This window comes from Colletotrichum siamense (assembly GCF_013390195.1).
Source record: "Colletotrichum siamense strain Cg363 chromosome Unknown KSG_Cg363_contig02, whole genome shotgun sequence".
Lineage (NCBI taxonomy): Eukaryota > Fungi > Ascomycota > Sordariomycetes > Glomerellales > Glomerellaceae > Colletotrichum > Colletotrichum siamense.
In genome coordinates, this window is record NW_023501015.1 from 6,948,048 (window position 1) to 6,961,343 (window position 13,296).

General features: G+C 52.3%; 7 protein-coding genes across 7 annotated transcripts; 2 read left to right on the plus strand and 5 right to left on the minus strand.

Moving 5' to 3' along the window:
- Window positions 1–1,966: 1,966 nt before the first annotated feature.
- eaf3-1 (Chromatin modification-related protein eaf3) lies at window positions 1,967–3,088 on the minus strand (the record flags this gene model as incomplete). The annotated part of the gene is made up of 4 exons (XM_036635668.1): window positions 1,967–2,139; window positions 2,188–2,303; window positions 2,359–2,630; window positions 2,759–3,088. 4 exons carry the CDS (start codon window positions 3,086–3,088, stop codon window positions 1,967–1,969), a joined length of 891 nt encoding a protein of 296 aa, XP_036499812.1.
- A 287-nt stretch (window positions 3,089–3,375) lies between these two features.
- Window positions 3,376–4,398, minus strand: CGCS363_v003820 (uncharacterized protein; the record flags this gene model as incomplete). Its single annotated transcript, XM_036635669.1, has 1 exon — window positions 3,376–4,398. The coding sequence occupies one exon, from the start codon at window positions 4,396–4,398 to the stop codon at window positions 3,376–3,378; it is 1,023 nt and encodes a 340-aa protein (XP_036499241.1).
- A 374-nt stretch (window positions 4,399–4,772) lies between these two features.
- eaf3-0 (Chromatin modification-related protein eaf3) lies at window positions 4,773–5,341 on the minus strand (the record flags this gene model as incomplete). The annotated part of the gene is made up of 2 exons (XM_036635670.1): window positions 4,773–4,778; window positions 4,943–5,341. The coding sequence occupies 2 exons, from the start codon at window positions 5,339–5,341 to the stop codon at window positions 4,773–4,775; spliced, it is 405 nt and encodes a 134-aa protein (XP_036499240.1).
- Window positions 5,342–5,527: 186 nt separating this feature from the next.
- CGCS363_v003822 (uncharacterized protein) lies at window positions 5,528–6,019 on the minus strand (the record flags this gene model as incomplete). Its single annotated transcript, XM_036635671.1, has 3 exons — window positions 5,528–5,651; window positions 5,715–5,868; window positions 6,016–6,019. The coding sequence occupies 3 exons, from the start codon at window positions 6,017–6,019 to the stop codon at window positions 5,528–5,530; spliced, it is 282 nt and encodes a 93-aa protein (XP_036500582.1).
- A 733-nt stretch (window positions 6,020–6,752) lies between these two features.
- On the plus strand, window positions 6,753–7,522 carry CGCS363_v003823 (uncharacterized protein; the record flags this gene model as incomplete). The annotated part of the gene is made up of 2 exons (XM_036635672.1): window positions 6,753–6,781; window positions 6,835–7,522. 2 exons carry the CDS (start codon window positions 6,753–6,755, stop codon window positions 7,520–7,522), a joined length of 717 nt encoding a protein of 238 aa, XP_036500581.1.
- Window positions 7,523–7,562: 40 nt separating this feature from the next.
- Window positions 7,563–9,597, minus strand: CGCS363_v003824 (LysM domain-containing protein; the record flags this gene model as incomplete). Its single annotated transcript, XM_036635673.1, has 6 exons — window positions 7,563–7,689; window positions 7,748–7,839; window positions 7,908–8,151; window positions 8,206–8,687; window positions 8,742–8,991; window positions 9,050–9,597. The coding sequence occupies 6 exons, from the start codon at window positions 9,595–9,597 to the stop codon at window positions 7,563–7,565; spliced, it is 1,743 nt and encodes a 580-aa protein (XP_036499244.1).
- A 1,340-nt stretch (window positions 9,598–10,937) lies between these two features.
- On the plus strand, window positions 10,938–12,995 carry LIP-0 (Lipase; the record flags this gene model as incomplete). The annotated part of the gene is made up of 5 exons (XM_036635674.1): window positions 10,938–11,210; window positions 11,265–11,664; window positions 11,716–12,475; window positions 12,527–12,699; window positions 12,754–12,995. 5 exons carry the CDS (start codon window positions 10,938–10,940, stop codon window positions 12,993–12,995), a joined length of 1,848 nt encoding a protein of 615 aa, XP_036499243.1.
- Between the last annotated feature and the right edge of the window lie 301 nt (window positions 12,996–13,296).

Here is a 13,296-nt window from a genome sequence, read left to right on the forward strand (position 1 = left end):
CGTGCGCAATACAACTTGTCTCGGCCAGTTTTAGAGCTAGGCTTCCTGGAAAGGCGTTTTTGGTATTAGCCAGGCTGCTAATACCAAAAACAAGCGTGGCTAGAGGCGAACATACACAGGTATGGACGGGTGATAGCGTCAGTCGTCGTAGCCGTGTTGGCATATTGGAAAGCATATGTACCGTATTGCTGGACTTTCCGAAGCTAAGGAAAAGTGACGTTTACTTGAATAAGCACCACTTGACACTGAGGTTACTGGCTTTGAAGTGCATCTTTTGGATATGGACGTCACAATTGAAGCCATGCAACTCATTCCAACTGTGCCTGTTTGCAGGGGACAAAAAGATATGTTTTCCACTTTCATGCTTCCTGAAGTACCTGTAGAAGGAAGCATGATGGGTCGAATAATTGCTGGCAGCGGACATCACAACTTATCTCCGCTCAAAATTTGCGTGAAATTTGCGAACGGATTGTGTTAATTTCAGGTACCAAGTGATTCCAGAATGTGACGAATTATTCTAGGTTCAATTGAGAATCGTCAATTCCTGCGAAAGTATCTAATACTACTGATGAAGAAAATTGAGTCTCATCCAGCGTGCCTGCGCGCATTCGTCTGTAACCCGATTTGGACGCTTTTGAGGCTGTTACTGAGCGTCATGGTCGACGCTCATGTATAATTTCACTGCGATTTTCACCCACCCCGAGGGAGCAAAAAGCTGGACCCACCTCATCGGGAAACTCCGTTCGATCGATGCACGGACCACCCAAATTCCAACGGGAGCTTCGATGATTTTTGGATCCCTCCAGACCAGCATCAGCGACAGGGTGCTTGAGCCTCACGACATTTACGACGGGACGAACGGAACTGCCACGGCAGGTAGTCAACTGTATGCTCTCCTTCCTACCAAATTCTATGACCTGGCCGAGCTAACTCTCCCCGTCACAGAAACACCACTAACCCACGACCAACGACGCCAGCGACCGAGGCGCAAACCGTTCACCCATCTACCCACCCACGACACACAGCTACCAAAGTCGCGCGATCGCAATGTCCTTCTTCCGCATCACCCTGCACCGCTCGGCCATCGGCCTGCCAAAGAACACCCGCGGCGTCCTCGAGGCCCTCGGCCTCCACCGCCGCTCGCAGACCGTCTTCCACCCCGTCAAGCCCGAGTTCGCCGGTATGATCATGAAGGTCAAGGAGCTGGTCAAGGTCGACGAGGTCGACCGCCCGCTGAGCAAGTTCGAGATGAAGGAGGCGAGGAGGCCGGATCCCGGGTTCTACGTCGAGAAGGCTGTTGCGCGGTGAGATATTGGACGAATGGGCGCCAACGGAGGGGAGGGAGAGGACTGATGAGATGGGGATTGAATCCGACACGCGACAAACATCGGGGATACTGCGAGGGAGGAAGGTAGCCAGATATCTCTGGTTATGGGACTTTGGAAAGTCCAGTCGTGTACTAGCATCACGATCTGTACAAAACATGACGGCATGTACAACACCTGCGACTCGAGAATCGGCGCAGTCTTTAACACAATAAATCAAAAGTTCACTCAATTCCATGATTCTCTGATTCATCTGTTCTATTGAGCCTGGGTTTGCTAGTAATGACCAAGGCTACCTGACTGATTGACCGTTTGCGGGGAATCACCAAAAAAGTGACTGAAAAGACTTATGCTAAGAACCATGACCGATTTCCCTCTCCCATCGCAGAGGTTCCCTGAGCAAACAAAGCTCCGCGAAAAGTAATTATGTATTTTCTCAACCTCCATATCTGTTGAGCGAACCTGAGACTAGCAGTCTCCTCTCATGATGTCCCCTCTTCTACTCTCAAAAAAACACTTCCCCTCGAAGATTGAGAGCAGGGCCCAAAATGATATGAACGGCGTGTAACAAGTTGGCAAGTCGAATGCTATCAGTGAGGCTTACGCCCGTTGAGCACATCGATGGCAGGTACATCCTTTCTCTAGAAACCCCGTGCCTTATCAATATACTCCTGGGAGGGCGTCTCGTACTCGCTGACGAAGTAGTTCTTCGCGTGCTTGCCAAGCCAGACAGTGAACTTGGAGAGCTCCTCGCGAAGACGGCCAACGGACTGAGAATCCATGTTTGTCTGGGCAACCAGCTCAGGTAAGGAAACTGCTTCTTGTTAGTGCTGGTACTCGGTGGGGAATTCGGTAAACTTACCCATCAGGCGGCACAAGTGCTCGGAACCATAGGTGTCGCACACAGACTTGTTCTTATCATTCTCACCAGCCTTCTCCCATTCCTTGCGGATCTCGTGGTATTGGGGGCGCTCGAAGCTTGGGTGGTGATATTAGCTTGGCGTGTCAATTGTCACTTATCAGCAGGACTTACCGGTACAGAAGAATGCGGCTGAGTGACTTCTCAAAGTACTCGCGGAGACCGGCGAGGACTTCCTCGAGAATATCCATGTTGGCTGAGCCGTCCTCTCTGTTGGGCTTCTCGAAAGCCAAGTAGTCGTTCAGGATCTCATCGACAGGATGAGGATGGGGAAGAGGAACCAGCTGGTTGTTCTTGGTGATGTTCTCCCAGTCGTCCACGAGCATCGCCTTGATGTGATCAGGAATGGGCAACTTGATGGATGGACGAGCATGAAAACTATCCTCCTGTAGACCTATTAGTATTTTCACCAGGTGTAGTCTGGCAATCGCAACATGAAAAAGGAAAACAAGATGCCGCAGCCACTGGGCTCCTGGCCGTGCGATTTCTCCCAGTTGCCTGTAGTCCAACATACAGTTTCTGGTAGCCGTGGGGTTGCAAGGTCATAGTGCTCTGGGCTGACTTCTTCCTTTGGCTTGTCCGACGGTGAGTTGGCACCTCGCTTCTGACGGACAGGCTGTTCCCTCTTGCGGGGCTTGGGCTTGAGAGCATAGCGACCGTCGAAGTTGGTCCTTCCATCCTTGGTGACATATGTCTTGGTGCGAGGAGCCGGCTGGCACAAGTAGTCCGCAGCCAGGCGTGGTTCCTTCCAGCTAGTGTTTTTGAAATCGCGTGCTCGCCGCCTTGTGGCATCCGCTGGTCGAGGTTTGCGCGTTCGCCTTTTGCCCGTGGTGCCAGTAGCCATGATGTGTGAGATTGAGAAGGTATTAAAGATGGATGGCGAATGAAGTTGAAAAGAGCAAATTGCACTTAGTCGAGGCGGCAGATTGTGTTGTTGAGAAAGGCCAGGAAGGACAACCAGTGTTGTTTTGAGGCTTCGGAGATGTGAGGTGTGGTTTGCGGTGAATAGAGGCTTCGGAGATGTGAGATGTGGCTTGGGCAAGTGCGTTCTTGGGTAGTTCCTGCCAAAGCGTCGAAGCCGGTGCGGAACCAGCCGCGCAGTACCTGTTGTGCAAATTGCTTGTGAAGGATTTAGATCGAATTGTTGAATTTCCGTCTGACGTTGCGTTCAAATTCGAAGAGAAATTCGACGCTGTCCTCCCGCTTTCGCTTGTCGCTCTCGCGGTGAATGACTGCGCGACGTAGCGAGTCTACCTGGACTGAATCTTGCAAGGCCTCTAGCGATTCCGACCTCTCACGTTTTGAAGTGTCGGAGAAGGAAGACAGCTGAGTGTCGATGCTGCTACCACTGCTGTTTGTTGACGAATCCCAGGCTTGACATTCAAAGAGGAACTCAACGCTGGAATCACTGGAATCGCTGAGGTCATTCCAGTCATTGACAACACTGGCAGGGCTGCCAGGAGTACCAGCTCTGGTTCGGGGTGAGATAGGCGCGTCCTCGCGTTGCCTTGGCTCTTGGTGCCAGTCAACAGCTCCCCAACGCTCGAGAAATTCGTCGTGGCGGTATGCGTTGTCGTCCAGAACCTCGTTATCGTTCATATCATCGTACCACCAAGACTCGTTATCCTCGCAGTCTCCGTCGTAATAGTCGTCTTGGACGGCGGCTAGGCGAAGAACATTCTCGTCGACACCGTCGTAGCCAGAGTATTCGTCAGCGACTCTGTAGTTGCGTCCCTCTAGTTCTCTGAGAAGGTCGTGAGGGTCAATTTCGAAGTGGCTTGAGGTGTCATTTTCGCCGTCTCTGAGGCCGGCGGGCTGGCTCGACTCGGCTTCGCCGTCCTCTGAGTATCCGGCCCAATCGTCCTCGCTAATAGAGGGGCTGCTGGCGCCTACCAACCACTGCCGACGCCTGTACACGTAGTCCTCTTCCTCTTCGTCTGTAGATGATTCGGGCCGACGATAGTCGTAATCCTTCTCTCCGCCCTCGATCTCATTCTCTTCCACGACCTGCTGTTGGCCGGCCATGACAGGGGCGCGGTAGTAAGTCGAGAATCGAGCGAAAACCTCTGGTGAAGGTTCACGGGTATGAGGATTTCTTTGCTGTTCGTGCCTCCAGCCACGCTGGCAATCGGCCGATACCCAAGACACACTCATGTTGGCGATGGGAATTTCGGTGTGGACGAAATTATGGAAGAAAGGAAGTACTGAGAAAAGAAGACCCGAAGCCAGCGGGTTGTATGTTTTGGCGTTGAAAATTTGTCGAGCCCAGCGACCAAGGTATTGGAGAAAGAATTTGGTTGTAAAAGTGGTTGGCGAAAAGAATTTTGTCGAAGGAAAACTGCTCGGGGGCAAGAACGTCGAGGGAAGTAAAGACCCTTTCGCCTTCCGCTTTTGCTGTCCTTCAGACGAAAAGCGACCCAGCCACCTCGAAAGGTCAAGGCCTTCGCACAAAGGCCCAAGGTGAGTGGTTCTGCATGCCCTCCGGGTCTGCACGCCGACCTTGATGGCCCCACCCGACCTGAAGCTATTCACCCCTTGTTGTCCCCCGATTCGTTTCCTCTTTATCGTGTCGTTTCACGAAACATCATGACGTGCCCAGACCTTGCAGACACCCAGAAATGACCCAGGCGGGAGAAATCGAGGCCCGAAGACCGCAGACAAAGGAACAATACTGAAGGAAAGGACGTTTCAAACTCACCTGTTCCAGATCAAAATCTCTCGCCCGTCGAGGGCCACGACCGCTGGCAGCAACTCCCGCAGTCCGCTCCTCACTACCGCGGGCTGAGTCGGTTCCGTTGGCGCGAGCTCCCTTCTTTGGGGCCTTGGCACTGCTCTTCTGGCGGAGATCCTTCATCTGGGCGTGCAACTGGCTGGCCAGCTCCTTATTCTCCTCAGTGAATTTACGAATGCGGTCGATAGAAACCCAGTCGTCCCAAGTGTTCTTCCATCCCTTGTAATGGATGCGATACTGGAAGCCTTCACCAGATTCAGCGGTCTGGATGTCGAGAATTTTGGCCTCATACAGCATCTCGCCGTGGAAGCAGAGAACCTTTTCGTCCTTTGCGAACGGCTGGGGCGGTTGGCGTGCGGGCGCCATCACTACTGCAGTGTTTGGTGATGAGTATAGGTCAAGCTGATGGAAAAGCTGTTTTGCTAGGCCAGAAACCCTTGTTCGAACCGCAGCTTGATGGCGTGCGTGGTTGACTGAATGCTCGGTCAAGGGGGCGATGAGGTTAAATTCTCGGACAGTGTGCAGGACGAAGATGCACAGTCGACGATGAGATTAGACGACCTTGCAGGCAGTCTTCTGGGGCCTCGGCCACTGGCACAGTACGAGATGCTCACTTGACGCGGCAGCTTGGACAGATCCGGACGACAGTGCTTGCTGAGTCGCTAGCACGGTATGCCTATCTCTTGGGTCCGTTATTTATTAATTTCAGAAAAGATCATGAAAGAAAGCGGGATCTCACCGTTGATAACCAGGTATGCGGAGTATTATTATCCACGAAAAGAGCTGTTGTTGGGGTTTTGGCTTGAGGTGGTCTCGTGCTTGTATGGGATGAAGATGGCAGGAGAGAGGCACTTGAAGGGTAAAAGGTGCCACGGAGCACGGAGTGAAACGCGCTGGGCTCATTAACGCGTCCCGCTGAAGCAAGCGCGTGTTGCCCGGCACTTCCCTGATGGACTGCCTACCTGCCTTAAATGCATATACCTATCCTATGCAGCTAAGACATGAGGAAGGATCAGGGGTACCTTGGGTAGGAACGGTACCCATGCACGCTCACTTGCCTCGCTCGACTTGCATCTCATGTTGCTTTCTGGAGGTAGGAGGAGTCGGATGCTAGACAAAAGTACTTAAATGCAGGTGTTCGCTCCTATGGCTGCGAAACACCCGGCTACGAGGCTCCTCGGCTCTCGTTCTGCGACTCAAACTGTCGCACGGTTCTTTCCTCACGATGTTGGCTAAATTGGCTCGGAAACTTCACAGGCCTGGCTCGTCGGCATCTAGGCAGCCACAGCCAGATTCGTCCCCCTCAGCTCCAGAAGCAGACCTTCCAGTAATTCCAGCAATCCCAGCAATCTCAACCCCTCGGTCGCGACCGATTACGCCTCCTTCCTGTGAACCAAGCGGCAACTTTGGACTCTTCGAGCGCATCCCCCTCGAGATCCGCCGGCAGATTCTCATTGAAGCGTTTGGAGAGCAAACCATCCACATTGATCTCGTCTACGACCGCCCTAGGATTGAGCAGCGGGATGCACCAAACAAGGAACATCGTTTTCGTCGAGCACCGCGGCCCACCGGGAAAGAACTAGCAGACGCGCCTGCCTTGTACAAGCTCAAAACGAAGCGATGGCAGTGGTACAGCTGCGTCTGCCATGCTAAATTCCCCTCGGGTACATCTAGCTGGTCACGTTTTAGTGAGCCTTGTGATGATTCGTGCGCGAGCAACGACCATGTCTGTGAACATTGGCCCGGTGAAGCTCCCTCAAAATGCTCTTTGGGCATCATGGGCTGGCTGCTCAGTTGTCGTCAAGCGTAAGCCGTGGATCCGTTCCCATCTGGAGGCCTTCCCTTAACATGTGTTGCAGTTACGCCGAGGGCCTGGATGTGCTGTTTGGAACCAACACGTTCCGCATCCAAGACATGGTGATCCTCCGCCATGCACAGCAGCTCTTCCTACCGCACCGTTGGGCCGCCATTCCGCGGTTTGAAATACAGTGTTTCTTCTCCCCTTACGGTTGGATGTTGCCTGCCGACAACACGCCCTCTGTTAATCCATTGCCTCTCTACTGCCAGAAGGAGCCCTTCTACGACCTGATGGGCCACCTGCCAGACGCATTCCGTAACCTGCAGACCCTCCACCTTTCCTTGACAAGCACGACGGCGAGGGCGTTTTCTCCTTGGAAAATCGCCCATACTCATTTGGAAGAGCTCATGAAGCCTGTCAAAAGTATGCTGCGGCAACTGCCTCCGACAGTTCGTGAGTGCACCGTCGCCGTCCCTAGCTCCCTTTTTTGGCAGAGCCGCGACAAGGCGAAAGAGGATGGCCGTACGGTCGAGCACTTCTACAAGAAGCAAAAAGAGCGGCATTGGTGTGAGTTATCTGGTCCAAACAAAGGGATAAACGGATACTGGCTCCAGCTTGGAAAGACGGACTTGTCGGCCGAAACCATCCTACCTAATTACTGCTTTGGAAGTGGCGCAGGTCGAAATTGGAGAGACGACATGAACGTTAAGGACGAAGATCTCATTATCTACGGGCTACACTGGCTATAATCATATGAATAGGAACTCCTTTGAGCACACCATTATCATCTCAAGTTGGCACGGGTGGTCCGCCAGAGATTGTCGTCGCTGGACCGCTAATACCGATGCAGTACCAAGTGTCTCTCCAGAGGTTCAAGCAATCTGTACCAACAGCCGGATTCCAGGCATAGAAGTCACTAAGGGAATTTCAAGGTCAGCAGCGCACTGGATGGCAGGAGGGATTCAGTTGCTTACTTGAGGTCTATGCCAGCGGCGTTCGCGATGGCCCAGCAGCCGTCGCCGTCTAGAGTGAAGTAAAACCTGCGGCAACCAGATACCATGCCCTCCTATTACACAGAGTCAGCCAATTCTATCCTATACGGGGTTTCAAAAAGGCAAGAAGGGCCACTCTTACCTGAACTGGAGACGGCGTCTGAATCGTAGCCTCCGTCGTGGTTGTTGGAGGCGCCGAAGATGTCGTAGCAGTGATGGGCGGTGCAGTCAAAGTGGCACTCCCGCTAGATCCTCCAGTGGCAACACAAACGTAGACGTCTGCCTTGAGGCCACTGCATGACGTTGTACCGAGGGCAGGGTTCCAGGTCAAGAGCTGCTCGACAGTGATGCCGTTGTGGTCGGCAATGCTGGCACAAGTATCGTCACTGCAAAGATGTTAGCGCGTCGAGTTCAGCGAGCAACACGAGTTACGAGCTCACCTAGAGACAAGCCAGAAGTCACTACAATCCGTGGCGATGCCTGTCTGAGTAGGCGTTCCCGTCGGAATGGACGGCTGATCAGGGTCGCTCGTGGGGTCAGTCGGCGTGCCAGGAATGGCAACACAGTACGACCACCCAGCCTGGATGCCAGAACAGTCGCTTCCCACGCCGAGATTCCACTCTAGAAACTCTGCGAGTGAGAAGCGCCCGAATCGTCCAACAATACTGTCACAGGTATCGACTTTGGATGCCTGATACCAAATGGTACACAGGCCTGTGGTGCCGCCGGCAACATTGGAAGGCCGCGAGGTGACGGTGGCCAGAGGCGGCAGGTTGTCGGTGTCCAATGGATCGTATGCTGCTATGCAGTAAAAGTAGTCGAGCCAGAGACCGTTGCAGTTGCCATTGAGGGCCGGGTTCCATTCGAAGAATTGTTCTTCAGTTGAAACACCAAAGCCAAGGATCACTTGACAGTTGTCATCCTGTTGGGTTTCGTGTAAGCAATATCAGAAAGGATGGATCGAGGGAACACGTACCGCCTGCGCCTTGTAGAATGCCCGACAGCTTGGTGACAGACCAGGCTGAGTTGGCGAAGGCGTAAGTGTCTCAACAGGCGGGAGAGATGTAGGAGTATATTCAGTTGGCTCCGGAATGGGTGTTGTCGAACCGTTTGCGGTGGGAAAGTTGTATGAGAAGGTAGATGTCTGTGGCTTGATACTGACACAGACCCATGTGTCCCAGATCAAACCACCACAATCAGAACCGATTGCCGGGTTCCACGATAGACTGCAGAATCGATTGTAAGAGCAGTCAAGCAGTTCAAGGAAGGGGGAGCGTAACATACAAATTGCTCATCGTGAGCTCCGGCCCTCCGTACGACTCAACGATGTAGGCACAGGTATGGGCATCGCCCACGTAGTGCCAGTCAATGCAGTCAGCGTGCTGCCCAGCCTGGGTCTTCTGCGGCGGGAACGTTGTGCCGATGGTTGTGCCGGTGATATTCCACTCGGTTACGGGCACTCGAGTTGAGTACGTCGCGTTTGGCGTCGTGACAGCCGTGGTCTGGGTTATCGGCCCGCTGCTGGTGCTCACGACCGAACTTGTCGATGAGGTCGTCACCGCTGCGCCAACGCCAACACAGTAGGCATTTCCGAGCCAGAAGTTCGTCAGACAGTCCTCAGAGACGTCAGGGTTCCAGGCTAGAAAGTCCTCGGCGCTGATGCCGTACTTTTGCTGAATAGACCAGCAGCCATCACCGTCTACGACGGTGTGAAAGGCGTTGCAATTGGGCGCAATGTTTGGATGTGTTGGGCCGCCCGGCGTTGAGTCTTGAGCACCGACTGTTCCCAGCAGCACTCCGACAGAGACGGCGAGAAGGCTTCGTGATAGCATTATCGCAACGCCCATGGACAAGTTCTCAGGGTTGTCTCTGAAGTTGGGAAGTTGAGGTATTCTGGAATTCTCGTTTAGCACTCTTGCGCTTCGGAAGGGCAGAATAACGTACAAGTCGATCTTCGATGAGTCCACAGACACCTTAGAACCTTCGGTAGTGTCGGTCGTTGGCTAAGCTGGAGAGCCATCTGTCCGTGATCACGCCCAAGTAAGGAACTCTTGTTGAGCTTTCACCTATCCGGGAACTAGATATTGATACCTTCGGACAGAATCCTACGTCTGGTAAATGCATAGACTTTCACGAGAACAACTGTAAGACTCGTCACTTCAGCCGCTCATCATCACCCCTGGTGGTGTGCAGCCTAATTAGCATGCGCCCGCTTGAAATGAGACCTTCAGCCACAAGAGCCAGTAAGAAAAAGACCTCAAGACATTTGAACCGGTTATCAACATGCCGTTGAACAATAGTTCAAGATCATGGTAGCATCTTGCCTTGCTGCCAAGGCGAATCTTGGATCAGGAAACTCGTAAGGCTGCAATATTCACAGTTGGTTCTTCAACTAAGACATTGCAAGGATGAACAAGGATTCGTTATGGGGGGACGGATTTTGAGGTTCAAGTACCGGTACTGTCAGCATCAAGTTGCATTGAAACTTATCACCACGCCTCGCCAAGAATTGTTTCGGAGGGACTTTGGCATTGTCCTCCAATTGCCAACAGCGGAACATACGATAGATCCGGTGGCAATCACTTGGGAGAGAGGCAACCTTGCATGAGCCCCTGACTAGTAAGGGTTCTCAAGTATTCCTTCATGCCATGCACCGGACCAGATATGCATGCCACCTTAACATCCTTCGCGCCTTGGCGGGTGCTCCCGAATGACATGATGTAACATCGCAGGGAAGATGTCTTTGAAGGGTGGGGGGGGGGGGGGGGGGGGGGGGGGGGGGCGAGCCATGTGGAAGGCAGGCCGGCGTTAATTTGGATGACATGGCGATGTCGACGGGATCAAGTTGAACGGGATAGGGCCAAGAGCAGATCGTGACACTCGGAGCCCCCGGTATGCATCGAAATATTCTTGAGAAGTTTGGGTTTTCTCTCTTTGAATCACGGTTGTTCTCGAACTCCTAGTTTTCAGTCTTGTCCTTCACTTCAACAATCTTTACCGGGTGTTGACAATGGCATCTTATGTCATGAAGGGATTGCTGTTACTGTCTGCATTTGTTGGGCTCTGTCACGGCAGAGTCAGTCGTCAAAATGAGACGTCGCCTTTCGCTCCATCTTCAGTCGAGCTTGTTCGACGAGATGACGACCCAACTGATTTCAACTGGGTTAACCACATGGCTGCCATTGGAGACAGCTTCACCGCTGGAATTGGGGCAGGGGAGCAGCTTGGAGACTTTGTCCACAGACACAACGACTGGGTTTGCTCCCGTTACGACGGCACATATCCTATGATGGTGCTCGACAAGATCGGGAGCAGCATCGATAAGTTTCAATACCATGCCTGCAGTGGTGATCGGTCCATGCACATCTTCGACCAGGCGAATAACCTGCACAACAATGATATTGACCTGGTTATTATGACTGCCGGAGGAAACGATCTTTGTCTTGTGAGTCAGTTGTTTCGCGATCACGAAAGCTTAGGAATGCTAACTTGGATTTAGGCACAAATGATCAAGATGTGCATCATGATCCCCTTCTACTCGGAAGACCAATGCAACCAGGTCATTGCAAAGGCCCAGGAAAATATTGACACCATTCTCAAAGACAATCTCAAGCAGATCTTGGAGGCTCTTGACGCCAAGATGGCTGAGGATGGAATTGTAGTCTATAATGGCTATGCCGAGTACTTCAACGAAGAAACGGACGCGTGTACGGACGATGAGATCTGGTACATCCCCAAGAAGGGGCCCTTCACCGGCCTTAAACTCACCAAAGAGCGCCGGAAGAAGTTCAACGCTCTGGTCAGAGGCATAAACGATAAGATCAAGACGGCGATCGAAGAGGTGAAAGACAGCGTCAGCTACAAGATCGGGTTCTCAAACTGGGATCCTTGGCCACGGAGTAAGATGACAAGTTTCCATACGGCGTAAAGTATTTTGCTAACGGCCATAGATGGCGTTGACGGGCAATATTGTAGTCCTAGCTCCACTGGAGAGTATCCCGACAAGAAACAACCGGACCTGCAGTTCTTCAAGCTTGATACTCACGTCGAACCTTATCTTCATGATGAGCTCCGTCGCAGAGAGGCAGAAGCTGCAGAGGCCCTCCAGTCAGAAGAAGTCAGACGCAAGGTAGAGGCCTTGAAAACACGAAGCATCTACGAGAGCGTCCTGTACAAGTCGCCTGATCCTCGAGCAATTGCGCGCTCCAAACTTGATGCTCGTGCTCCTGAGCCTCCTGGTTGTCCTGGTGACGATAACCCCGATACACTCCCCTTCCCTTACAACAAGCTTTGGGACTACTTTGGTCTCGGTGCTCCTGACTCCATGGGCAAGCTGTTCCACCCCAACGAAGAAGGCCACCGGACCATCGCGTCCTTTGCCATGGCGAAGATTGTTGATTTGCGTGCTGAGATTCTTGGGGTTAAGAGCGATACCTGCACGCCGTCGGAGAAGTTCACCTGTTGGTCTGGCACAGGTAGCAAGGGGTATGCTTCGGTGAAACGCCTCGACGAACACTACGGCAAGTTCTGCGACGGAGTCAGTCCTTCGACTGGGTCTGGGGAGTGGACCGGTAAGGAGTCTTATGACAAAGGGACGCCTGACGAACACGAATTCGTTGTCAAGCTCGCCGAAGGTGCGGGTAACTTTGACAAGGCTCTTTGCAAAGAAGCGTTCGCGCGGATCATACATGGTTGTGACGGCGGAGACCAGTGAGTAATCTGTCTTTTTCTTCCCTACAGATACAGAGCTGACTTTGATAGCAACCCATTGAATTGGAAGTATGGCGGCGAATACCAGCAAGGGCTGTTCACATACCAAATCAACATCAAGCGCGACAATCGCCCACCGCTGATCAAGGAGCCCTATGGCTCCTGCTTTGGGACCTGGTATCCTTTCGAGGCCAGCAGCGTGTACAAGCTGAAAGGCAAGTTTCGTTCTCTCCAAGTGTGATGAAATGAAGATAAACTCGTGGCTGACAGAATCGCAGGTGCTGGGTGGAGCACTTGGGACTGGGGGCAAAAGACTCTGCTTAGCAACGCAAGGAGTTGCGTTGGTGGAGGCCTGACCCAGTGGAAATTCAAGTATTATGACGAGCCAGATGAGGATGGCATGGAATGGGAGTCGTCCTTCCGGACTGTAGTCTGGGTTGGCCGTTGCTTCAAGAATGAAGGAGTTCAAAAGGCAGCCGGCGGATTGACCAACGGTTGCAGCGGGACAGATGTATTTTAATTGAGTGATGAGTGTTGAAGCAGTTGATTCTTTTAGCCCCCCTGCTTCGGTGGGTTATCAATCATCATGTCATCTCTTTCGTATATTTATGGTAGCTTTGCGTTGTGTCGATGAATCCATCACATCATGTATGAATAACAGTCAAAATTTGAATGCTATTTCAAAGTGAATTTAAAGAGGCAGACGAACGAAAGAAAAAAGACCGCGGTATGAGAATTGAATTAAATATTTTTTTAGACTCTGAAAGACTAGAAATGGACGTGTTATCGGTAATATTGTCGAAATGAAAAACTGCTGAGTG